A 27146-nucleotide genomic window follows, 5' to 3' on the forward strand; every position below is an offset into this window, starting at 1 on the left:
TAAAAATAAGCAAAATGGAAGACAAAACCAATATGGTTCCCCCAGGAAGTGCCAGTTGGCATATGTACTAAAAAAGCAGCAAACAAGAAATAGAGAGAGACAACAGGATAAGGATAAAAGCATACACCTAAAGCTAGTATAAAACACACAGTAAAATGTGCTGAAGTGCAAATAGAAAAAAAGGTTGCATAATCAGTATAATATATGTTTTATACAAAACTTTCTTAGGTACATTGATATTTATGGATTTTATTAAATAAAAAAACGAAGGCATAATAATAGAAGAACTAAAGGGGTGGATATGTTTAATGCTACAAATTGCAGACTGCATAAATAATTATTTTTGCTCTGTATTTAGAGTTGAAAATGGAAAATAGAAAAGAAAGACGCACCCTGCTGTACTGTAGACACAAATCTATTTACTGCAAAAGAGGTGTTACTTGAACTCTCCAAATTAAAAGTAGGCAAGTCAGTGGGTCCAGATGTTATACACCCAAGAACATTAAAAGAAAAAGTAGCGCTCGTAGCACCATTAATCAAATCCTTCCGCCAGAAGCTAGAATCCTTGGACACAAAAAGTTTCTGGATCCTTTAGTGATAATATAAGAATTGTATTGTTTTTACTACACAAAAATGATGAAAGAGCTTTGGAATAGTCTCCCAGCAGTTGTGGTGGGTACAGCCATGGTAACAAAAACCAAGAATGCATACAAACACACACAAAAAAAAGGGCGCAGTGGTTAGCACAGGGCTGGGGTCATGAATTTGATTTCCCGAAAGAGGGCCCTATCTGTGTGCAGTTTGTATGTTACCCCTGTGTTCTCAGTTTTCCTCCCACATTCCAAAAACATACTGGTAGATTAATTGGCTGCTAACAAAATGAACACTAGTCTCTCTGTGTGTTACGGAATTTAGACTGTAAGCTCCAATGGGGCAGGGACAGATGTGAAAGACAAAGATTCTCTGTACAGCGCTGTGGAATTGGCGATGATGACAGACCTGTAAGTTCTTTTCTGCTGAGAAATTTTGCTTCTATCAAAAATATTGCTATGGTATTTGCTGAAAATACTTTCAAATTTACACACGTATATACACATACACACACACGTGAACCTCAACTAGATACACGGCATGCCGATCACTCCCGGTTTGTACTAGGCATAGAGTTTAGCATTACTAAGGAAAGAGAGATTAGAGCTCACTTCATGATTTCCCATTTAAGCACAAGACCAACTGAGCAAGTTTAAGACATACAATGGGGGGATACTGTTGTGCATAACGATCTGGTTAGCTAAGGAGTCTTTCCAACCAGTTTTTAAGATAAATCTTTCCTCATTTTCTTGATATCCAAGTTATTAACTTTTCAGCCACCTCCTTGGGTATTAATGCAACATTGATCTGTGTCCATGAAAGGCCATTATCACAGTTAGCAACTGGGTATGGAACCCTGGAGGAGAAACATTCCCCTTCTGTTACCCAAGGACCAGACCTGTCAGGGACAGATGGTTATAAAGAACTACTAGCAACCTGTGCGGTCACAAGTAACAAGTACTAGGATTACCAGTTGTGAGTGCACTGAATAAGGTACAATTCACTAGCAAATTTAATTCCACTCTACACCTATCTGCCTTCTGAAACTTTATCTAATTCATGTACATCCAAGCACGATTTACAAATCTGTTATGATGGACGATTGAAAAAAAAAAAAACCCAAGATGATTTTATGTACTAAGCCCATATAATTGTGTGGATTGGAAACTTACTTGTCCATGATAGAGGTCTGTGTTGGCTTCATTCTTGGTGAACAGAAACATGTCGATAAAATGAATGAGAAGACTTGGAGCCGTCTGAGCGTCCTTTACATTGAATGCAAACCATTTGTAGAAAACCATGAATACTAGATAACCAAAGAGGCAAAGGAGGAAGAGGAGCTCTGGGATGGACACCACAAGAATGCGGTATTTCTGTTTAAAATGACTGAGAGATAAATATAAAATCATTCTACTCCTTTATGCTGCAGATAGACATATTCAATATTACAAAAATAACTGCCAACTAAAGGGGTATTTTAAATAAAATCTTAAATATAAGCATTTTATGTTTTTAGGCTCTTCTTGTGGAATATAATAAAGGGTAATGCCATGTTTGAGACATATTTTGCTAGGTAATACAGAGTGGCACTGTTCTGATGCCAATTGTGGCACAAATTGTAAAGCTAATTCCACTGTTTGTGTTTTTCAATATTTTAATGCAGTAATAATCCACCATCCCTTAGTGCAGTAACTATTGGCGCTGGGACTTTTAAACACCATTCGCCTGAAGCAAAATGATGACGTAAAAGGGGGCAGGGATGGCACTATCCACAAAATGGTTTCCCCTGCTCTGTGTAGGTGACAAGTGGTTCTTAAAATTCTCAATGCAGTAATAATACTCACATAAAGTTAAAGATACTAAGTAAAACTCCAAAGGACATGTGGCACACCCCCAAAATGACAGACATTTTCATCTTAAAGGAATTTAGGAATGTGAGTCGGTTTATGGCAAGGCTCCAGATCTGGAATGGAAGTAAAAGCAAAGCAGTGTTACAAACCTTCCTAATGTACATTACAAAAATACTGTAATTGACTAGGACTGTATATAAATTGAAGCACTAAGAACAAAGAAACAAAATTTCTCATTGTAGAAAGCCTAAAACATGTCAAACAGTTGCATTCCATCATGGAACACTTTTAGAATAAGTCATATAACAAGTGACATAGATAGTGACATAGATAGATTTATTTTACAGTTATTAATATACTATGCAAGTCACACAAATAAGTAATGTGACATTCCAAATTGAAAAGCTGATCATTACAGAATGATACATTACAATATAGTGGAAATGCATTTACTATTGTATAAAGGCATTTAAAATATCCTTCGCTACAATAACTTCTAATCTACGTTTAATGTGCACAAATGAGTAATTTTTTTCATGTAAAATACACAGGTAGACAAGGGTCAAGATGCTTCCCTCACCGGATCAATGCCGAAAGGATAAACATCAGTAAAGACATTGGTTATGTTGGGGTCCAGCGGTGCAGGAATAGAGTTCTTCAAGAATTCATTCCTAAATGTTAGAGAAATAAGAGCTATATTAAAGCAACAAACACCCTCTAACACAGACACCCTACTGATTGTCCACTTACGTCCAGCCCTTATCATTCGCCATTGCAGCAACACTCCAACCCGAGGGAAAAATCACTGTTGCTCGGCTGAAACACTCATTATATATAAAGCCAGTGTATATAGACAACAGGCCCATCAAAAGGACTAGATAACGGCCTCCAAAACACATGGAGAAAATCTGTGTAGACAAAAGGTAGAGAAGCAACCTTAAGATCTCCTCTTCGGCAGTCACGCTGTTCGCCTTCCATATTGTAGCCACTTACCTCATTTTCTGCATTTTTAAGTTTTGGGTTGTCCTCCCCAAGAACCAGCCAAAGGGCAAACAGGAACATGAGGAGCCCATGGCCTATGTCCCCAAACATCACAGCAAAAAGAAATGGGAATGTTATGATTGTGTAGAGAGCTGAAAGAAGATGCAAAGAAATATTTTTTTATTCCCAAATAAAGAAAGCTAGAGGTTTAAAACAACAGACCCACAAAGGACAAATTAAATCTATCACACATACCTGGATTTACCTCCTGGTAACTGGCTACTCCATAGGAATCCACAATTCCTTGAAATCCAGAGGTGAATTTGTTGGTCCGTATTAAGGTGGGGGGACTGACTGAGCAAGGAATCCGTTGACAGAACGATTCTCCACCACCTCCACTGTTCACCTAGAAGAACATTCTTAGAATTATTACATTGCACTAAAGCTCATCAATTCCAAATTTCCATTTTTGAAGCTTTAAGCAACATTCAACTTTTTCAGTATAATACATTCAGCGTTTTGGCATTTTCGAAAGTAAATGTTTAACACTATACCAACAATATCATTACTAAGGGGGGTATTCAATTGTTGCTTTTAACGCGCTAAAACAAAAAAAAAAAACCAGCGCTCTAAAAATATTAGCGTTAATACGGTAATTACTCGCTAAATTTCATCTCGCAGCTCCCTGAGCTGCGAGATGAAATTCAGCGAGTAAACTACCGTATTAACGGCATTTACGCGCATATTACCGTATAAACTGTAATATTTTTCGAGCGCTCGTTTTTTTTGTTTTAGCGCGTTAAAAGCAACAATTGAATACCCCCCTTAAAGCGCTCTAAACCGCTAAAAGCTAAAATGGATATTTAGCTGAAAGTGTCATTTTTGTTTAGAGAAAAGACAAAGTAGTGTTATTACTTTACTAAAAAAAAAAAAAAATGGTTGCTGCAAACAAGTATACCGGATGGGAATTAAAAATAAAAACATTCAACACCGAATGCACAAATATGGGAATTTAATCTATTTAAGCTATCTATAAAATGACTTAGTATTCAGGTAACAGCACAGACTAGACAGATTATATGTGATCTATTATGTCAACAAAAGTCTACATTTTTGGGTGTATGGATCCTTGCACGGACCATTCAGTCAACATGAATCCAATTGATGGACTTGTAATTGAAGAAATGAATAATGAAATGCAACTTCTCCCTAGATATAGCTTTACAGCACCATGGTATTAATCTGGCTCTCCATAAGAAGATGCTCACCGAAGCTCGGGCTAGCGCCCCCTGGAGTACGGGCAAATCAGACACTGGACACCACACCTCACCAATCAGGCATCGTTCTCGTACACTGCACAAGTTCAGAATTTGATATATGTGCTTCATTTTCCTCACAGAGACTCTCCAAGGGTGCAAAAATGAAGCAGCTCGACTAAGCACTTGAGCCAAGAATCCCTCAGTTTGTGACAGCACCTGTAGAATATTAGACATATACAATAAACTGATGCATCTCACCACCCAACAACAAAAGCACACTGGGGATGAAGTCAGAAACAAGTCAACTATTGGATGATTCGCTCATTGTCAATTAAAATCATGAAATACAAGTTGTTTATATAAAAGAGCTACTATTAACAGAGTGATATTCAAGATAAGAGAAAAGCAATTTCCAGAGCAATCCAGACTTCCTGTCTGCAAAGAATTTCAGAGCCTCAAATGTTTGAGGCAAGAGTTAGATCGCCTTCTCCATCACCCATACAAAGATACAGTCAACGGGTCTCATTTAAAGTTAGGAGCAAATCCCGCTAAATAATGCAAAAGCATTTTTCTCATACATCTAATTGGGGGACACTGCTATACATAGGGGTATAGTAGGTGGTACCAGGAGCCCAGGCATTTAAGCAGTTAAATCTGTGAGTGAAACTCCACCCCTGCTATACCCCTTCCACAGGAAGATATTCAGTTTAGTTTTAGTGTCCTCAGGAGTCGGGCATGTTTTCCAGGGCTCCTGCCCTGGATTTCATTTTATTTAAATTTATTTAATTGTATTTATTTTTATACAGGGAGAAAATGCTGGGCTCCGGGAAGCCTCCCAGAGGCTTTGACAGCTATCTCACCCCCAGCAATACCGGCCTCTATCTCTGTAGGAGATTATTTTTACCTTGACGGCAGTCGGCTGTCAGCCGTGACTGCAGCACACTGACAGGTGCTGCGGTCGTGTCCCCCACCCACCTAGGCAACGAGCATTGCCGGCAGAAGGAGGATCAGAGCAGCCACAGCCGATCTCCGTTGAATCAGAGAGCACAGATGTGGCTGCACCGCACAGAGAGGGGCACAGAACACTGTGGAGGAGGCAGAGACAGCCATTGGCCGGAGGAAAGGGGAGTCCTGGAACTCCTCTCCTACTTCCTGGCGCTAGCATAAAGCTTTCAGCGCCATTCCCACACTGTGGAGGAAGGAGCCCTGCTGTGCCCCTCAAACAGGAAAGGTTTTTACCTTTGTTATGCTCTCTTTATACAATGGAATTGTCTTTAAGAGTTTTTGTGTGCATGAGGATTTATTGGTGGTCATTGTTACAATTAGATCCGTTAGGAAAATTCTTCATCTTGTACTGTTTGCTAGTTTACACTGTAGGGGTTACCGGATATACGCTTATATACATCCTGGACCCTTCACATCAGCCATGACTGCAAAGGGGACCTCTAAAAAGGGAACTGCTGCAGGGTCTGTTATGCCAGACTTTAGGCTTCACCAACCCAGAGGTATCTCGGGAGGCTGTTTTTTCTCTGTTTAAGAGACAGATGAAACAACTTTTCTCTTTCATCCAGTCTGGGGGACACTGCTTACCATGGGTTGTGGAGGGGAGCACGGGAGTTGGCACCTAGCTAGTTAACTTTAGTACTGCTGACAGACCCCTCCCCTCTACAATCCCCCTGCCTCTTCCGCTCAGTTTTTTCTAGGTGCCCAAAGGAGTTGGGCTGTTATATTAATTGCTAGTGTTAATTTATTAATTTTTATTTTATTTTTTTCTTTTCTTAACTTAATTTTTTAAATTACAGGGACTTTTATTTTGAAGGCAGACCTGGGAGTGTGTTCTACCATAGAGAACACACTCCCAGACCCGCAGCGCAGACATGGCTCTGTCAGATGAGAGCCGAGGGCTCTCACTGGCACAGCTTTTGGTGTCTTAGAGTGAGAAGCGGTCTCAAGACCACTGTCACTCTCAGAGCCTCCCCGATAACCGGCGCTGCCACTGCAGGCAGAGGGCGCCGGTTATCGGATCACTAGCCGGCGGCCATCTTGGATCGGACCTCTGGAGTTTAGACATGCGGCAAGAAGGGGGCTATACCAAGATCCCCCCTCAGTAATAGGAGGGGGCATCGGGGTCAGAACCACTGCAGGAGACCTCAATCTTTTCAAGGTCTCCATTACTCTGCTAATTATTATTTATTTTTCTAAAAAAAAAAAAAAAAAAAAGAAAAAAAGAAAAAAATGGAGACAGGAAGAGGGGGAGTTAAAATTATATAGAGCTCCCCTGCTCTTCAATTTACGGGCAGTATTCCGGTCTTCTGGAGCTAAGAAGCAGCCTGGGAACAGAGACTGCCTTGTGGGAGCAGGCATCAGGACATTGCTGGTGGACTTCTCTCCTACGTTTCGCCTTTTGGCTAAGTATTTTTTTTTTTTTTTTTATTAAGCATTTATAAAAAACTGTATTGCTTTACTAACAAAGTGGGGCTAGTATGGGTAACATTATCGTACTCTTCACTTGCCAAAACAAAAATAACATTGTTTATTTAAAGGAACAAGTGCAACTTTTATTGTAGATTAGTTGATAACTTGTTTTTTCTCTCTGTCTCCTTCAAGTCAATGGTGTGCTTGTGATTCTTTACTTTGTAAAATGTTAGATAAAGGAAAAGGTCCTATGGAAAATATTTTACCTATTATAGATGTAAGGTTAAATTACCATATGGGCAGAGGGACCCGTTGGCGCTTTCTTCGGATTGCGAAAAGGATTCCCCACCTGCGCAAACCCTGCAGACTCTCTGACACAGTCAGTTTACTCTTTAGCCCAGCTTCTCACTAAATCTACTTCGTTATTGACAAGCTCAGCAGCACTTTCTTCTATATTGGATAATGCTGTCACGAATGTGGGGGGTCCTGCTGCGGCTGCTTCTACTGGGACGGCTATAGCAGGCCCTTCTTTTTTTCATAACTGATCAGACCCCTTTCTCGCCAGGCTAAACCAGTTTCTGAATCCCCATATTTGGCCCCTACTAAAAGAAATCGATGTAGATCCGCAAATCCTTTTCTGAGGAAGGGGAAACAAATTTTGATCCTGATCAGGTTCAGGTGTCTAATCGGGAAGAAACCGCCAGATATCAGGCCATTGATGATTGCTTTTAGCGGTAAGGCTGGCCTTGGGCCTCTCAGAGTCAGAGGATCCTAGTCCTATAAACAGAAGTCTCTTTAAGAAAGCCAGAAGAGAGGTTATTCCTTTACCTCCTTTGGTGGAATTGGGAAATGTTGCTGAGGGAATATAGAAACAACCTGATTAAAAGTTTTCTATTCCAAAAAATTCTCTTCCTTATATCCATTACAGGAAGAGGATCTGGCTCACGGGAAAGGAATCCCTAGGGTGGATACTCCTGTAGCTCGTTTAGCCCGCCACACTACCTTGCCGGTTCGGGACACTGCAACACTGCAGAACAGACTAACCGCAGAATTGAATCTCAGCTAAAGTCTATATTGTAGCAGCGGGTTCTTCCTTTAGACCCACATTTGCTTCGGCTAGTGTCCCTAGAGCCATGAAAGCATGGGCAGAGCACCTAGCTGAGGCCTTGCAGAACTCATAATTACTTCCCCGGGCTTTACATTTTGAAAGAGGCGTCTGGGTGTCTTTACGAGGCAGCTCAGATCACAGCATCTGTGTCTTCCTCTATTCAGGCTTCGGAAATTTCAGCAAGAAGAACCTTAGGGCTGAAATCCTGGAAGCCTGATTCGGAATCTAAGAAATCCCTAGAAACCATTCCTTTTTTAACATCAGGTTAGTTCGGGACGGAATTACACAGTTTGATTTCCCAGTCAACGGGTGCCAGAAGAACACCTTTTTGCCAGTGAGTGTGGGTAGAGCCCCCCTCCCGCATTTCAGCTCCTTTAGGCAGTCCTTTCGGAGGACCTCCTTTCCTAGGGGCCAGTCATCCAGGGGCAGACCACACAAATTCTAGAAGCTTCTCAGTCAGAGGTAGATCCTCTTTCTCAGCTAGACGTCAGGCCTCCAAGGTTCAGGAGAAGCCTGCACCCCGACTGCCATTCTACCCGCCAGGAGGTGGCGAGAGTGTGGGGGGGGGGGCCTGTCTCTTTTCTAGAACAGTGGACAGCATCTTCTCAGGATCCTTGGATTCGGGGCAGTATAACTAGGGGGTACAGGATAGATCTCTTGGGTCCTATTCTCTTTGTAACCCCGCTAGCTCGAGTTCCACAAAGAAGGCAGGTAATACAGAATTGGGTCGCCTCTCTTCTTTCAGCAAGAGTTATTTGCAGGGTCCCAGTAATCCAGAAAGGGAAAAGTGTTATTCAAACCCTTGTCAAGAAGCCGGACGGTTCCTTTCGAACCATCTTAAATCTAAAGAACCTAAATATGCACTTAAAAGTGAGTGAATCAGTTTAAGGCCTCCATAGACATAAAGGACGCATACCTCCACGTTTCTGTCTGGAACAGTCATCAGTATCTCCTGAGATTCAGAGTGGGGGCCTCTCACTATCAGTTTCGGGCTCTTCCCTTCGGCTCTCTTTGGCTCCAGGGGATTTTCATAAAAAAAATTATGTCAGTACGGCAGCTTGTCTTCACTCAAGGGGAATTCAGGTCGTGCATTACTTAGACGATCTTCTCATAAGATCCGCCTCAGAGATTTGCTTGCAACAGCACATGTCCTTCACCATAGCTTTCCTCAAGAGCCATGGATGGTTAATACACTCAAGGAAATCCCAGGTGATTCCGCGCCAACACAGGATCTTCCTGGGACTCGTAATGAACATCAAACAACAGAAAGTGTTTCTGCCAGAAGAGAAGATCAGGTTGGTTCAGAGGATAACATCTCAGGTCTTGTCCTCTCCCAGTCCTTCAATACACTTGTGCATGCGTCTACAAGGGAAGATGGTGGCCTCCTTCGAAACGGTCCCCTTCGGTCATGCTTATTCGTCGTGCTTTTAGTGGGACCTCTTGACAAAAGGGTCGGGATCCCACCTACATTTGGATCGCCAGAAAATTTCTCTGTCTCCAGATGCGAGAAATTCGCTTCAGTGGTGGCTGATTCCAGATCACATGTCGGTGGGCAGGTCTTTTGCTCCATGGTTATGGATCATAATCGCCACAGACACCAGCCTGAAAGGTTGGGGGGGGGGGGGGCTGTATCCCTTCATCTCCGACTCCAGGGTCTTTGGTCAGTCCAGGAGTCCTCTCGATCCATCAACTCGTTAGAGTTGAAGGCAATCCTTTTGGCTCTTCGGGGGCCCAGAACCTTTCTTCAGGGTCATCTACCCAGAGTTCAGTCCGACAATGCCACGGCTGTGACATAGGTCAACAGACAAGGAGGAACGAGAAGAGCAGAGGCAATGCGGGCATCGGCTCAGATATTCGCTTGGGCGGAACAATATGTTCCAGCAATCTCGGCTGTGTTCATTCCAGGAATAAAGAACTGGGAGGCCGATTATTTCAGTCGCAATGCGATGATGTCAGGGGAGTAGTCCCTCCATGTGGAAGCTTTTCAGTCTCTGGTTCAGAGGTGTGGTCTACCGGATATAGATATCATGGCCTCCAAACACAACAGGAAGGTTCCCAGGTTTTGCGCAAGGGCAAGGGACCCCTTGGCAGTAGCAGCGGACGTAATGACCATGTCAGGGGACTTTGGGTTGGGATATCTGTCCCTCCAACCCACCCCCCATTCCCATGATTCCTTGAGTACTCAGACAAGTGAGGCAGAGCGGTCTGTCGGTAATTGATAGCACCTGCATGGCCGCGGCGAGTGTGGTACGCGTACATAATCTTTATGGCAGTAGGGCAAGAGCTATGTCTTCTGCACTGACAAGATCTACTCGTTCGGGGTCCTTTTCATCACCAGGATTTAGCTTGACTGAATTTAACCGTATGGCTGTCGTAGCCAGGCTCTGGAGGGCTAGGGTTTTTTTCACCCAGTGTAGTGTACACTCAGCTACGAGCTTGTAAACCTGTTCGGCTCGTATCTATCGTCGCATTTGGCGAGCCTATATCACAAGGTGTGACAATAGGTCCTGTCATACGTCCTCTTTTCGTCTTTTCCGACTTCTGGCCTTTCTTCAGGATTGTCTTGAGGCAGGTCCCCGCTTAGGTTCCTTAAAGGCATAGGTATATGCCCTTTCAGTTTCTTTCCACCTGAAGTTAGTAGATTTGCCAGATATCAGGATGTTTCTTCAGGGGGTCTTACATATCTAGCCTCCTTTCACTTCTCCTACAGCACCATGTGATCTTTGTCTGGTGCTTCATATGCTTACAGGGCCTCCTTTGAATCCTTTCTTTCGGCAGATTAGGTCTCTAACCTGCAAGATGATCTTTCTGTTAGCTATTGCATCCGCTCGTAAAAGTTCAGAGTTGGGATCTCTGTTCTGTTGATAACCATAATTGATGTTACATGAGGACAGAGCGGTATTGAGAACTCTCCCTTCCTTTGTTCCGAAGGGTGTTTCAGCCTTTCATTTAAACCAGAAAATTGTGGTTCTGGTTTTTCAGACAGCTTCTCAGTCTGATAAATTATATGTGGTTAGGGCTCTCCGCATTTATGGTTAGAGAGCTTCCCAAATTCGGTTTAACGATTTTCTGTTTGTTCTTATTGATTCTCATAGAGGCTGGCCAGCCACTAAGCAGTGAATTGTGAGATGGATTAGGGCAACAATTACACAGGCTTACATCAAGGCTAACCGTCCTGTGTCCGAGAGAGTTACGGCCCATTCCACCCGTTCGGTGGGGCGTCTTGGGCAGCGAGAAGTGGGGCTTCTGAGGACCAACTGTGCAGAGAGTCACCTGGTCTTCTATCCATACTTTTGAAAAATTCTATCAGTTTAATGTGTTTGCGTCTTCAGATGCAAATTTCGCTCGTAGTGCTCTATGAGCGGGGCTTTCAGAGTGGTCCCACCCTTAGGGGGCTGCTTTAGAACATCCCCATGGTAAGCAGTGTCCCCCAGACTGGATGAAAGAGAAAAGAAGATTTATGTACTTACGTTAAATCCGTTTCTCTGATTCCGTCTGGGGGACACTGCGATCCCTCCCTTCTGCTTTTCTTCTGTGTGCTCTTGGTTGATTGGCCTTTTCTCCTTAGGGCTTTTTAATTAACTGAGAGGAAGAGGAAGAGGCAGGGGGATTGTAGAGGGGAGGGGTCTGTCAGCAGTACTAAAGTTAACTAGCTAGGTGCCAACTCCCGTGCTTCCCTCCACAACCCATGGTAAGTAGTGTCCCCCAGACCGAATCAGAGAAATTTAACGTAAGTCCCCTCTTTTCCCTTCTTCTTTCAACTCAATTAATGGAAATTATTTCTGAAGCCCGATTGCCGTTTTTCCAGGCCAGCGAAATGTAAAACGCTCTACCCTCTTCCAGCTGAAGATTGTGACTTCCAAGGATGGACCCTCCCATAGCCAGGTTGACTAGAACAACCACTTTACCAGTTGAGGGTATTATTTCCCTCAAAGATGCCACAGACACAAAATTTGATTTGCTCAGGTTGGCATATGAAGCAGCTGGTAGTGTTTTCAGGCTGGCCATGTCCACTGCCTGGGTCAATAAGGCTATCCAATCATGAGCAGAGCAGCTGTCAAAGGGTCTCTGGGATGGAGCCCCTTAGTGACGAATCATTGGTGCTCTCTGATCATATTAAAGAGGCTTCGGAGTTTGTAGGGCAGGCTCCACAGGATGTTAATTCTCTCGCTGATAAGCTCTCTGCATTAGTTATAGCAGCAAGACGTTCTCTATGATGGAATCTCTCAGGTCAGTGATTGAGGCTATGGAACAGGGAGAGTTTTTAGCTTGAAAGGAACAAACAGAGAAAAATCCCCCAGCACACTGCTATAGCCAGCAAAGGAGCTGCCATTTCTATTTGTACCTAAAAATTCGAAGGTATATTAATTGATTGAGCAATTTCCACTTGCATTGTTCGTTTGAGAGGCATGTTGGTGTCAGTAGCTGAGGGGTGCTGTATTGCCATTTGGAGGCTTCTGGGGTACCTCTTGGTAAGTTAGCTCAATTTCAAAACACATGTGTATGGCCCAAATATATGGGACTCTCATAGATTAGAGTTAGCACCACCCTATTAGCAAAAGCGCCGTGGAGTGGCGACTGAAACTTTTGCATTTTTATGTACAAGTAGAAAAGTAGGTTCTCAAGAAACTGAAGAGGGAATGGGTGAAGGCCATCTTAGTGGCTCCAGACTGGCCGCGCCGAGCCTGGTACTCATATCTGCTAGGTATGGTAGTAGAACCTGTTCAGACTGCCTCTCAGGCCAGACTTAGTCACTCAGGGTCCCCTTCAGTGCCGCTCATTAGGTCGCCTGACTTTAACTACGTGGCTATTGAAACCATGATTCTGAAGGCCAGGGGTTTTTCTACTAAAGTAGTTAAGACCATGATCAAGACCAGGCTTCATCAGCGGCTAATTATTACAGATCATGGAAGACTTCCTGTTTTAAGCTCTCTAGGGGGCATATTCAATTAGCTTTTGGATTCGCGATAACGCGCCGGAACAGCCGCGAAACGTAATACACGGTACCGCAATAACGTGGATTTTCGTTCGCAGCCCATAGGGTTGCGAACGAAAATCCGCGTTAATGCGGTACCGTAATACCCGCAAGAACGTGCACTTTTCGCGGCAACGCGCGTTACCGCGAATCCAAAAGCTAATTGAATATGCCCCTAGGAATGCTGGCCTTTCTTCAAACAGGTTTGGACAAGGGGTTGCGCTTAGCATCGTTGAAATCGTAGTTTTCAGCATTGTCCATTTATTTCCAGCATAAACTGGCTTCCCTCCCATAAGTTCAAACTTTCTTACAGGGGTGCTTCATATTTTGCCTCCATTTGTTCATCCTGTCGAGCCATGTGAACTGAATTTGGTTCTCCAGGCTTTGATTAAGGATCCTTTTGAGCCTTTACAGTTTGTGGAATTTAGTTTCCTTACTTTGAAGGTGGCTTTTCTTTTAGCGGTGTCTTCAGCACGCCGAGTTTCTGAGTTGGGGGCTTTATCTTGTTCTCCCCCCTTTTTGATTTTTCATGAAGACAGGGCGGTGCTTCGCACCAAGCCCTCATTTGTCACCTAAGGTTGTTTCTCGTTTTCATTTAAATCAGAAAATTGTTGTACCTGCCTTTCCTCAAAGTACTAGGTCACAGGATCAGTCTTTGTTGTGTTTGGATGTAGTCAGGGCTCTTAGGTGCTATGTGGACCGCACAGCTAGTTTGCGCAAAACCACAGATCTTTTTGTGCTTTATGACGCGAAGAAGAGCGGTTGGCTTGTTTCTAAAGTCTCTTTAGCTTGGTGGATTAACTCCACTAAGTTGACTTATTCAAGATCAGATAGACCATTGCCAGGAGGTTTGTCAGCTCACTCCACTAGGGCTGTGGGTGCTACCTGCGCAGCGCATCACGGAGCTTCTGCTGAACAGCTGTGCCGGGCGGCTATGTGGACGTCTGTTCACGTTTGTGAAATTATATAAGTTACAGGGCTTTACATCACAGGATGCCAGCTTTGGCCGTAGGGTTCTGCGTGCAGCCATGTCAGAGCAGTCCCTCCCATAGAGGGCAGCTTTGGTAGGTCCCCTATGTATCGCAGTGTCCCCCAATTGGACGTATGAGAAAATAGAGTTTTTTTACTCACTGTAAAATCCCTTTCTCGTAGTCCATTGGGGGACACTATGGACCCACCCTTGCTCTGAATGTTGTAAGGTTGACTGTGTGGTTGTGATTAGCTAACTTAGTTAACCTCCTTCGGGATTTGTTATGCATAAACTGAATATCTTTCCTGTGGGAGGGATATTACAGGGGTGGAGTGTCACTCACAGATTTAACTGTTTAAGTGCCTGGACTCCTAGTATCACCTACTATATGTATACTGGTGTCCCCAATGGACTACGAGAAAGGCATTTTACGGGTAGTACAAAAATCCTATTTTTTTGTTTATGTTTCATGCACTAATATAACAGAACAGAATAAAGCAATATGTATTTGTGCTTGTACTCCCAACTAAAATATGTCCAGACATTTTACATCTGCCCATCCCTCCAAGGCACAACATGGTTTTCCAAGGTGCAAAATTGCACCCTCTAGCTGGATCTCTAAATGAGCCCTGATGTGTTATGGTAGCTTTTACATGAACATTTTTTCATATCGTATCAAGTTCCATTCCAAAAAACTTGTCTCATAGAAGAGCTACTAAAAGGCACTTGTCAGAACGGAAGACTTTTGAAACAACGTCGAGATAGTGAGAAGAGATATTTTACACAGCAGAATTCCTGTCCGTAATCCCATTGAAGCAGTTAGGCTCTTTAGATAAAAATGACTGATAAGGCAGACTAATAGCTTGTGTGCAGCTGCATAGCAAATGAAAATCGAATGTTAAATCTCTCAAATGTGTCACAGTGAATTATATTTGTAGCACTTTTAGATCAAAAACTTGTAGTTTATGTTTAATTGCCCATTAATGGCTCTATAGACAAACATTTCTATGTAGGACCATATTTGTCACCTTTTGCATGTCTTGGATCCGCACCAAGAGATCTTTCAGCGTTTCGAGCCTGGTAGATTCATCTTCCGCATATGGGTAAATGTGACAGTGAAAACTAGGAGAAAGGCAGTGATGTGAGATTAAGGACGGCAGACATGGTATCTAGCTGTAACTGTAAAGACAATTGCCATGTTTGCACACGGACACTCACCAGTTTGCAATCTTTTTAACCTTCTCTCCAATTCTTTCACCCCAGTATGAAATTAGGAATATAATCTGTGTAACACTCTCACCCTTAAAAAAAAAAAAAAAAAAAAAGGATTGTGTGCTAGGGTAACGTATCAAAATTTTAAACATGCTTTACACGTTTCTTTTTTTCTTTGTTTTTTAATACTGCCCCTCCCCCATGTTTAGGATGTCTGCAATGGTTCCTCCATCATTACTTGTTACTTCTACCATCTAATCTGAGAGGAAGACTGGAGCCATCCAGAGTATTTGGACCTGAAACATTGAAAAGCAAAAGTGAATATAGCTCTTGCACAGGATATGTGTCCATCTAGTCAGGTGCGGCTGCCACCTATGCATTCTAGTCCACAGGTGGTTGAATACCTTTGCCAGCTCCAATTGCTGCAATCAGGGAATAGATCATAAGGGAATCAACCCTGAAAAAGAGGTTTTAAAGCACTGACACTACAAACCTCTTTAGTCTATGACATGCTGTGTACCTAACTGAGCAGAATCCAGTTAAACCATTGACAGACCATCAGGGGTCCATGAGAAGAATATATGCAACATTACATATAGACTTCCTATTATTTTTTAAATGTTCAAGTACAGCACTTACTAATTTCATTGTTCTGTACATACAAAGCACCCACTTTGGGTGACATTATCATCGCAGCCATCAGGTAGTGAAGGCTGAAATCAGAGCCAATCTATGTAATTTTCAAATACATGAATAAATGTCTATTATACTGATCAATATCAAGAACAAGATTTTAACGTACTAAAAACAAATTAGGTGTATTTCCTCCTCTAAAACATCTTATAGGAGTACTGTACATGTTCTAAAGACCAGACTGGAAGTGAGCCAATGTTGGTAACAAAGAGCCGACATCTGATTGGCCGTTTAAATCCTAGGTTGAACATCTCAGATGTATTTTCCACACTCATTTACTAGTGATTGAAGTTTATATTACAGATGAAGCAAAGTAAATATTCAAAACCAGGAAAGGAGGAACTTCCCGGTTTAAAAGTAAATAGAAAACATGAGCTGCTTTATATAAAAAAAAAAAAAGCTACATTCACAATATTATAACAAAGTCTTGCCAGACACCCTCAAATTGCATCAGACTGTAATAGTGGCCATACAGTGGCCATTCTGGCCTCTCAGCCTGGCCATCAAATCTCTGTCAGATTTAGCTATTTGTACATAAGTGTGTGAGGCCAACTGTGAGAGATCCGGCCCCTCTTCTATGTACAACCATCACAAACATTCAAACTGGACTGATCAGTAACAAATAAAATTAGATACCTTCAGTCATGAGAGTTTACACTATTTTAATTGTAAACAAATTTAACTAACTTGCCAGTTCAATTTAAGTGTAATAATAGTAGAGAAAAGAAAAAAAAAAGAAAAATCAATGGTAGCGATTTCTCACCGTCACCAAGTCCTCCATGGGCTCAGACATCTCTACAAAGTTGACAATAAGGTAACCGCGGCAGGCTCGCCATAATAAGCGTTCAAACGCATTAATGCGCCAGGGGTGTATGACACCAGCCATGAAACTGAAGGAAGAGAAGTAGACTAGAGTTTTAAATATTAATTCACAAATTCAAGTCACATCATGGCTGGTTATTTAGGACAGCAAATAACAATTGTTTTCAATCAAAAAGTGCAACAATAACCTGCACGGCATGTAAAAATACACGTTTTGTTAGCAGAACAGTCTATTGCTCTAAAACTTGAAAGGAAAAAAAAGAAAAAAGAAAAGCAATACAATCTCATCTGAGAGAAAATAAATTGCACACATACCAAATTAGTAGAAGCAAGGGAGGAAGAAGGTAATTGACTGGAGGCAACTTTGCCAAGGTTCACACCAATGGCACAAATTAGGGAATTAACATTTCTTGTTTTTTCCCCCTTTTGTTTTTAAACAGAAAGCAAACATAAAAAATACAAAAGTCTCATAGTACAAAAAAAAAAAAAAAAAAAAAAAAAAAAGGGTGGAAGGTGACTTTTTAGAGATATAAAATCTCTCTAAAAAGGCCAACTAGTGATCTGAATTGCAGCCTTTATCACCTTCTAACCTTTGACAAGTTACTATGTCTGTTACTCCAGCACCTAAAACTAAATTGTAACCTAAAGTTTTCAGTGTGTGTACATCATAGCGTTATACTGAAGATAAAGATTGTGAGGGAAGCATTTTTTATCCAAAGCTGTCCACAGATGTTACAATCCAATCATTTCATCAATGGGCATAAACAAACATGACGATGTGGGAGATAAATGGTCCAATATGATTAAATATATATCCAAAGACAATCAAGAGTCTGATTTTATCCTACCCTGAACATGCACTGTCTGATCATACATTTTATGGCCCAACTTCAGCGTAAGACAGAAGCAGCGCTACCATACAATAGGCGTCTAGTTGGGTCTCACAGTGGCGAAGTGTCCAGAGAGGGACAGCAGCCACCAATGACAGCTGAGAGTCAGTAAGGTATGGTACTTGGGACCGGATATGTTATATTAAACTGGGCACAAGATATGAGTCCAGACATGTACAGGATGATTACAGAATTTCTGAATTAAATCTCCGTGTAGATAATGCTGCTACAACATCCTAATATGCTTTTTAAATGATAAATGAGCATTAATAATACCCGATTTGTCCTTAAGTTATTTTCAAAGACAGATAGCAAATATTTCTAGCCAGGTGTCTAATGTGATATGAAATGTGCAAATTAAAAAGAGGACCTCTCACCTCCAATTTTTATTTGTTACCTTCACACTTAAAACAATGAACTGCCGCTCTAAAGTAAATATATACAGCTGCTACTCGACAGAACCGTGATTGATTTACTTTTATTAAATCCTGGGTACATGATTACATTGATACGTTCTGGGCAAGATGCCAGAGATACAAACAATCTAATTCACAATATATAACAGAAGACCATGGCAATATTCCTCTGAATAAATAAAAGTCATTACATGGCATACGTGGAACTGACCTGAATTAATTTGACATTTTTTGTGCTACAACATGACCCATTGGTACTCTATTTCTGTTTTAGAACAACTGTACATGGACAGATGAGAGCAACTCACCTAACTCTGAGGTCATGTCTGGAGGCTACTGTAGGGTCAATCAAAGGGTCAGTCTCTGTCCTTTCCCTCCATGCCTCTGTCTCCGGCTGTTACAAAGAAAAAGATTATTCACTCCACATTACAATGTAACAAATGGGCATAATCTATCAATAGTGATGCAAGGAGGTCAGCATGAATCTATGATTAGTGTGGAGCTCACCAGTAATTAGGTAGGCACTCACCTGAAGGCTTCAAAAGAAACAATAGAAAACGTTGTGGCTGTTACAGGATTCACCCCACTTTATTGATAGGGATACAGATTACATTTAGGGGATTAGTCAGCCAACACTCCAAAGTGTTACTGTCGCCGAGATCTCTATACTTTAACCAGTGATACAGCCAATAAGCAACATTACCTTTAATTGTACTGTGAATTTCTAAGCTGTCAAAGCATTAGGAGCGTGGAAAAAAAATTTGCATTGTTGTAGCATTAGGAACACATACCAGACCAGAGGAATAAGTAGGACTTCTTTCAGAGGCTGTCAAAAGCAACAGTTTTAAAATGTGTATTCAGATTAGCCTACATTATGGAGGGAATTCAATTGGCCACGTTACTGTAAAAAGCGGCCTGTGCACCATTACCAATATTACAGTAATAGTGTGCATAATTACAGTTAATACCGTCATTTTAACGCTGGCTTTTTGCTCCCGGCTCCCTGAGCAGAACTCTGTATTACCGTTAATAGGGTCATTTTAAAACTTAGCGCGGCATTACTCTGAGGGGAATTCAATTCCCCTAAAATGTTTTTTAAATATATAAAAGGCCAGTATAAAACAAAGTGGATAGGTTTTTTTCTTTTAAACACACTGCATTTAACATATCCCATGACATAACCGGTTTTTCAATTTTTAAAAGGAAAGAAGCACAGCAGGTACAAAAGAGCTTCTCTTACTTCCTTTCTTAACATGCAATAAATCAATGCGGTGTTGCTTTCTTTGGTCTTAAAGGAAAACTAACCAAATTGTTTAATTCTGCTTTTTAGATAATGAATATATAATAATGGTGTTGTTTGTAAGTTTAAATGTTATTAATTTATAACCATGCATTAGAAGTTTATTTGTCAGTATACTATAACCCTCTGAACAATCTTACTTATGTTTAAAAATCCTCTTGCAATGCACTGTGGTGCAGTCATGTATCTGTCATACGTGGGTGTGTGGCATAACATCATTATGTCCATGGCTAGTCCTTGGCAAACCAACAGACAGAGCTTGGGGGGGGGGGGGACTAATACAAACTCTTTGGTTTGTGCAAAAAAAATAAATAAATAAATAAATCTATAAACTATATCTAGCGTATGATTTTAACAAAAAAGGAAAAAATGGTAACTTAGTGTGCCTTTAAAGGGTGGGCTGAAATATATTATGCACACATTATAAATGCCATTTACTACTTATATACAAATGTAATAAAAACTAAAACAATAATGCAGTTGAGGCTAGGCCAGTCTTCAGCCTCTAGTAGCTGCTGTCCATCTACCTGTTTTATTGACACAAATATGGGACAATATACAGTGTATTTATTTATTTCAAAGTGTTGCCCACATTGTGATGATTTACTCACTTTAATAAATACCCCAATTCAAGCCATTGTGTATGGCCTTGGAAACAGAACTTCTACCTCATAGGAGCTGTCAAATTGGGCTCAGTCAGAGCACTGCTGGCAGACCACTTAAGAGCTGGTTTTAGAGCAGTCCTCGGTATTTAATCTGGTATCAGAGGAAGTTTATACTGAACGCAGCAACTGATTCCATCGAATCCACGGCTCATGGTTCATTCAGGTCCAGCCCCATTCACTACTCACCTCGAGTCCCTTCAGACTTCAATTAGGCACCTAGTACATTCTCTAGTGCTGGCTGCTCTAAAGCTGCACAGATCCAGCTGGGATAGTCCAAAGTGAACAACAACCAATCAAATGTACACATTAAGGTACTTAACCACAATTGAAAGATTACATAATCCGATTAGTTGCTATGAGAACCACCACCTTTCCTTACACCAGTTTTAAATGTCCCCAAATTTGTATTTAGATGTCCTTTTAAAAAGGAAAGACCCCAATGTGTCATGGTTTTCACAAAAAGAACCTCCCGGTTAAAAATCTTTGGTGTATACTTTCCTAGAATTCAGAATCTCCATGTAACTGGATTAAATTATTTAGTGGAACTATGTTATCAAACTATTTTAATGCATATGGAACCTAAGGGAAAGAATAGTGTGATTTTTATATGGTAAACAATGAATGTTATGTCACAAAGACCTAGGATTTTTGTATTAAAAGTATGTTGGCCCTACTTTCAAATGCACGTGTCGCCTACACAGGCTGTAGGAAGTCATTTTGTGGCTTAGACCAATATTTACGAGAATTAAACTACTAGAACCCACTGCTTCCAAATACTGGTTATGATACCTCAGTGGTGTAACTTGTTCCTAGTGAATGACAGGCTATATTTTCATATATGCCCTTAAATATATAATGCATGCCATTATATATTTAAAGTATAAGGTACTTTACAAGAAAAATGTTGAGAAGCAATGTACTATATAACCCAGCTAGTCCCAGACACTCACCAGCGGCCCTGTGAACCTCTGACTTTCACGTAGTATATTAGCGTATTCCCGCAGTTCACGTAGGCGCTCCCGCAGAGTCTGTCTGTTGCCAGACACCTCCCGCAGCTCTCTTGCCAGCTGCTCAGATTCCTCCTGAATCCTCAGTGCATCTCTGGGTGAAGGAGCAGGTGGAGACAGCAATGAAACAGGTACAGTCATGCCAGCTTTGCGAAGTTCCTGCTCTAGGTACCCTGAAAAAAATAAAATCAACCTTAGAACCACAAGGACAGACAGTACGGACATTTATCACCTCAAGAAAAGCCCTGGCACTCACCAAAGTTTATCTCCATGTCGTCACAACGTCTGATCTCAGATACATAGCGACGCTGGAAGGCGTTAACATTCTCATTGAGCTGCAAAGTTAAAAGGACAAACAAGTTCAATATTTGTAATGTAAAAGTGTATTTAACACCAATTTCAACATATTAGCAATGTGAAGCTACTGCTTACTAGCCTACTCTCGGAATTTCTGTCTCCGGAAAACTAGGCATCCTCCTGGAACGCTGTGGGGCGGGGCTTAATGACGCAAATTCGCGACATTAAGTCCTGCCCCCTGCTAGGCAATGGCATTGATTTGGCAATTTCCCTGCAGGAGCGGGGCCACCGTGACGTAATGGCGACAGCCCCATAATACACCTGTCACATGACCTTCCGGGTTTCAAAAGTCAGCAAGTATGAGCTACTATCAGGCTATTTCCAATAACTATCTCTGGCTATGACTTCCTGCTCTTCTCCATTCCCTCCGCTCATCATGACATTCCTCCTGTCACATGCAGCCCTGTCTTCACCAACATCAATCACTAAAGTGGATGGGTCACTGAGTCAGCATAATCAGCACATTCATCTCATGGAAAAACTGTGCTGTTATGAATACTACAATGATCCAATTAATAAAAACTTGCTATATCCCATCATACTTCAAAACTGGATACACCCTCCACGTAGGAGAAAAATACTAATATAATAATATTATTACAATAAGGGTGGAGATTCTCTGACCCTAGTCCACTACATACTAAACAATATTTTTTATATGCAGGACTTGGACAATAGGTAATTCAGCTACGCAATAACACATTTATGTATACATGCATGTTTAGCAGGCGTATTATAATTATCTTTAAACCCCAAAATAACGGTTTGTCTATTTGAGATTGTGGCAGGGGACATATTTCTTTTAAGCACCAGAATGCCTGCTAATTCTGTTCCATCCATCTCATTCTATAAAATTGATATAGAAGCAGAGAAGAAAATGACAAATGTTAACTAACTAAGCATTTCTGAAACTACTGGCTACCATGGTTTAGGCACCCTGGGACTATATCCATATTTAACAACTACCCTCCGGGAAAAAAACAAAAAACAAACAAAAAAACAAAACAATGGACTTGGAGTGTCTACCTGTTACTTAATACCTACTCCAGGACCATGATGTAGCAGACAATTTTCAACACTAGTGGTTAAAGCTGTTACAATGGAAGCTGTACACAGAAAGCAGTAGCTACATGAATGACCACAGTTCTCACATTCACTGCACACCTCCCATCTGGCCACTGAGTTTCCTGTACGGTGCAGAACCAAGTGCTAAAAGGCAATATATCATAGAAGTTTTTGTCTCCAACAATGTCTACACTTTTCCAAATTGCACAGTCCTACTTCTCTTATTTTATTTATAGTTCACAGTATGTGTTACTATTTTATATACTGAAAAATTTAAATTTTGTTTGAGGGTAGCACAGTGGTTAGCATTGCTACCTAACAGCTCTGGGGCTATGGGTTAGATTGTAACAAGGGCGTTATCTGTGTGGAGTTTGTAGGTTTGCCCTGTGTTTGCTTGGGGTTCCTACCACACAATATTCTGACAAAAATAGACCCTTGTCTGTTAGAGAATTTAGACTGTAAGCTCCAATGGGACAAGGACTGATGTGAAGGATTCTAGGATAGCAGCTGAGCACACCCAAGATGGCTGCCTCACCCGTTGCAGCAATGTAACGTGCTTTACGTCCTATTGGGAGAAAGGCACTATACAAGTAAAGAATTATTAATTACTATGGTTTGTAGTATCATTATAACCGTATGGACAGGAAGTGTTCATGTTATATGCGGCTATAAACATTATTCTCCACTATTCTACAGACACCATACAAAACCTACAAAGTCCCTATTATAGTTGTAATGCAACTTTGATGAAATACGCAGTTGCCAGATTTGAAACATTTGTCCTTTCGAATTATCATCCCAAGAAATGTCCCTATTTTTCAAAACATTTCCATTTTTCTACTCATTATATGCAATTCTTACCATTAATTATCATAGTCTGAACTTTATAATTTAATGTTAAAAATACAAAAAAAACAGCAATAGTTGAACATAGATTATTGCACAATGTACTTACATCTCTGAATTCCACCAAGCCGAGTTCCCCTAACTCACTTACACACTGATACTCAGAACCAGACTGCAAAAATAGCTGTGCCAAGCACATCTCCTCCCCTCTAAAAATGGAGCCCATTTTTGCGCCTGAAAATAAATTAAAATTCAATAATGAATGGATTAAGTGACAGTAGATATAGTGTTGTGTGTGTTGGGCACATGCATAGAAGGGCAGTTGTCAAAGTGTAATGGTGAAGCAGCAAGTGTATAATCAGACAGTAGAGTGTGTGGGTGTCTGTGTATCAATGCAGAGTTTACAGCTGGGTTATGACAAAATATTTAAACAGGTAGTTACATAATGTAAACACTAGCAAAGATCTAATGGGAAGCCTATAATAAGGCTAATAATATCAGCTTATGCTAAGCTAAAACTGCATCAAATACAGCTGAATCACGAGAGACATAGGTAAGTTTATAAACTATTTAAATGTACATAGTGTGACCCCGGGAGAGAAATGTTACAGACACAAACCTGCCGGGAGATCTCAGAATAGAAGTGTTCAGCTTCCTCTGTTGTGTGTGTTGATGAGGGGAGGGGGTAACTGGACGGCTGTGGTAGGTTGTAAGGAGAGAATGGGAGGGCATTTCCTGGTAGGGGCAGAGACAGAAAGAAGCGTCTCAGTCTGAATGAGGAAGTTTCGCGGTTGGGAAATTTTAATGATCACATGAGTCTGATTCACAATGGGGAGGAGGCGTTTGTGTTGATTCCTGTTTCTGCTACAATGATCAAGATAACCACCAGTGGTTTAGTACAATGCCCAGTCGAACACGGATAACAGCATGTTTTAGCAAAATTAACATTGAGTTTACATTAACAGGTTAGTTAGTGGTACAGCTGATTTGGGTTTTCTAAACATGCGTCTGGTATATTTCAAATTATTCTACAACAGAGGGCGTAGGCAATAAAACGGGCTCCAAAACACATAGTACATGCAATCATTTTAAAGATTTAATGTATGTACTTCCAGCATATGTACACAGTTTCTGACAAGTGTTCTATTCATTTTTGACTTCAACGTCATTTGCAAAATCCACACTGGCATATTTGTATATAGTGTTAGGTGCTTGTAGTACGCTCTTAAGGCATACTTCCCAACTTTCCTGATTTTACGACCCTGAAAGAGGTGGAGCTTGCACAAGTGGGAGGATCATCTTAATATTTATTTAGCGCCAGCATACGCTGTAGCGATGTATTAAAAAGGATGTATTTTGAAGCTATGATCTAGGCTAGGAAAATGAGAGCTCATCTTCAGAGGTGCCTGCAAATAAGTCCTCAAGAGCTACCACCAGTCATGTCTTTATAATTGTATTAACCATGAACAGGTGAGTATTTGGCTGGGTCAGTAATGATCCCACTCTTTCTACAGAAAGAAATCCTGCAAACATGACCTGTTGATAGCTCTTGCGGATTGGGTTTCAGCACCTCTGCTCTAATGAATATGTGCAAAGGGAATGCACATCCCTTTTTCCAGCTCTACATTACACTGAAAACCCCTATTTTTAAGTGATACACCAATTGACCCAGCCTTGGGAGTGCCGCATGAACTGCCCGAACTTCTTACAAAGGTGTGTTATTTTAGATAAGTTAGCAGGGGCACACGCAGGATTTTTAAGGATGGGGGGTTACCCCCCCCAAAAAAATATAGAGAGAGCTGCTGCGCAGCTCCATTTCGGCGGCACTGCACTGAACAGCAACAGCAGTTGTGGCGCTGTCGTCAAAGAAGCGTCCGCAGTGGTGCTGTATTGTAGTACAATACAGCACCGCTGCGGACGCATCTTTGACAGCGCCGCCGCTGCTGTATAGTACAGTGCCGCTATGTAGGGACACTGTTCTTCGCGGAGGAGAGGGGTTTCTGGAGAACCAGAAAATCCCCCCTGCGTGCGCCCCTGGTTACTATGTGTATTAGTCTTCATATAGATATGCACAATGGTCCAAGTGGAAATTTAGTGAATGGAATTTGATAATTTTACAGTGATATATATATATATATATAAATATATATCATTATTTTTAGGCTATCCTATTTTTTTTAATGTGTTGAGTCAGTTACTATTCATGATTGCCAATTGTAAGGGAATCAGGAACTTTGGTAACTGCCCCTCTCTCAAGAACTCCAGGGCTGCTCAATGCACTGTTTTTCCCAGGATCCCTTCACACAGTGGCGGAACTACCGTTGGTGCACAGGGGCCCATGGCCCATCCACCCCGCTTACCTGCACCAGGTCCAAGAGCGCTCTAGTCCCGCCTCTGCCTTCACTTGTTTCACAGGACTGGCCGATGGTTGGGGCTGTGTGATGCTGCGGAGTGGGTTTGACCGTGACGACCAATAAGAAGCCGCAAGCACAAAGCATGTGACTCCCTATTGGTTCATGCATCTCCTTTCAGGTGCTATTTTAAAATGGTGAACAAGCAGTACTAATGAGCTTATTTAAGGCCAACCCTGGCATTTAGCAAGTGACTGTTTGTTTTGCATATCTTGGTATGCTAATCCTTCAGTCCATTGCTGTGTTTGATAATTTGCCTGACTTGGGCCTTGAGTGCAGCTTGCCATGACCTCATCTTGTAATATGACTACTCTTTAAACTGCCTAGAGGTTGATCCAAAGTCCACATTGCATTATGCCCCCTGACAACAGTTAAACATCCCTTAACGGAGAAATAATGACACAGGGTACTTGCTTGGTGGAGAAAAGTCACTGCTGTATTGAACTAAATCACATCAGTGGTGGTGAAAAAAAGCAAAAGTCAATCAGCTACAAGTCATTACTAACACCAAATATGGGTGACCCAAAGCCCCTGACCCCTTTAGGCCGTGAACACCCACCCCTTTTGCTCAGTAGTAAAAATCATAGTAGTATGGGCAATATCAATATGAGAGCCTTTACTGGTACACCACAACACCATCCTGGGAATAATTTGGGCGCTATGCCAATGCACCATGTCTGTGTTTAAATTGGCCTTAGCCTTAAGATCCAAATAAGATCCATGTCATTCAGCTTTCCTAGATCATTCTTTTTTAAATAGATAATTAGCACATCGGGAACCCCAAATTTAGATTCTGCAAGGATCAGATTTCCAATTAGGGAAGACCATTGCATGTCCCTAAAACCCAACCATCTGATGTTAATAGCTCCCAGGAAAATGGCTGAGGTTTTTACTGATGCGCTCTTGCTCGCCCAATAAATATATGAGTGCTCCACAATCCACACCTTCTGGGAATCGTGTTGACCTCCTGTAACATGGAGGTATCACATGCTGGAGACTCTTGCCAGTGGAATGTATATCCATCCTGGGCGTGTCAAGGCCTTCTTAAGGGCCAGGTTGGGGCAAAGGGGTACAACTGTTTGTGAATGAAAAATAATGGGCTCATGGTGGGGAAACAAGAAATCCTTTGAATGGTCTGAATAGAAAGAAAAGTGCCATTAAGATTTAGGTCCATTGAGTCCACAAGATCGAAGATCAAACCTAAGACTGGAACTCTGGCTCAACAGGGACACATTATTAAGGTGCTATCACTAAATACAAATACAACAGGAGAACTAATGATAAAACATATAGCTGGACAATTTTGTCAGCAG

At 41.5% G+C, this 27146-nt stretch overlaps 1 protein-coding gene across 1 annotated transcript in view; it reads right to left on the reverse strand.

The window, feature by feature from the left end:
- TCIRG1 (T cell immune regulator 1, ATPase H+ transporting V0 subunit a3) overlaps positions 1-24142 on the reverse strand; it is a 28208-nt gene extending 4066 nt beyond the window's left edge. Inside the window, exons 1-15 of the mRNA XM_075176395.1 lie at positions 24042-24142; positions 23532-23656; positions 21411-21489; positions 21098-21327; positions 18491-18576; positions 16818-16944; positions 15368-15450; positions 15178-15271; positions 4691-4897; positions 3678-3828; positions 3435-3574; positions 3192-3349; positions 3022-3112; positions 2436-2554; positions 1764-1977 (exon numbers count right to left, since the gene is read on the reverse strand). Of these exons, the coding sequence (XP_075032496.1) occupies positions 1764-1977; positions 2436-2554; positions 3022-3112; positions 3192-3349; positions 3435-3574; positions 3678-3828; positions 4691-4897; positions 15178-15271; positions 15368-15450; positions 16818-16944; positions 18491-18576; positions 21098-21327; positions 21411-21489; positions 23532-23648 (1896 nt within the window). The 5' untranslated portion in view covers positions 23649-23656; positions 24042-24142. The remainder of the gene's footprint in view (positions 1-1763; positions 1978-2435; positions 2555-3021; positions 3113-3191; positions 3350-3434; positions 3575-3677; positions 3829-4690; positions 4898-15177; positions 15272-15367; positions 15451-16817; positions 16945-18490; positions 18577-21097; positions 21328-21410; positions 21490-23531; positions 23657-24041) is intronic.
- Positions 24143-27146: the final 3004 nt, after the last annotated feature.

The sequence above is a fragment of the Mixophyes fleayi genome, chromosome 6 (genome assembly GCF_038048845.1).
Source record: "Mixophyes fleayi isolate aMixFle1 chromosome 6, aMixFle1.hap1, whole genome shotgun sequence".
Classification (NCBI taxonomy): Eukaryota; Metazoa; Chordata; class Amphibia; order Anura; family Limnodynastidae; genus Mixophyes; species Mixophyes fleayi.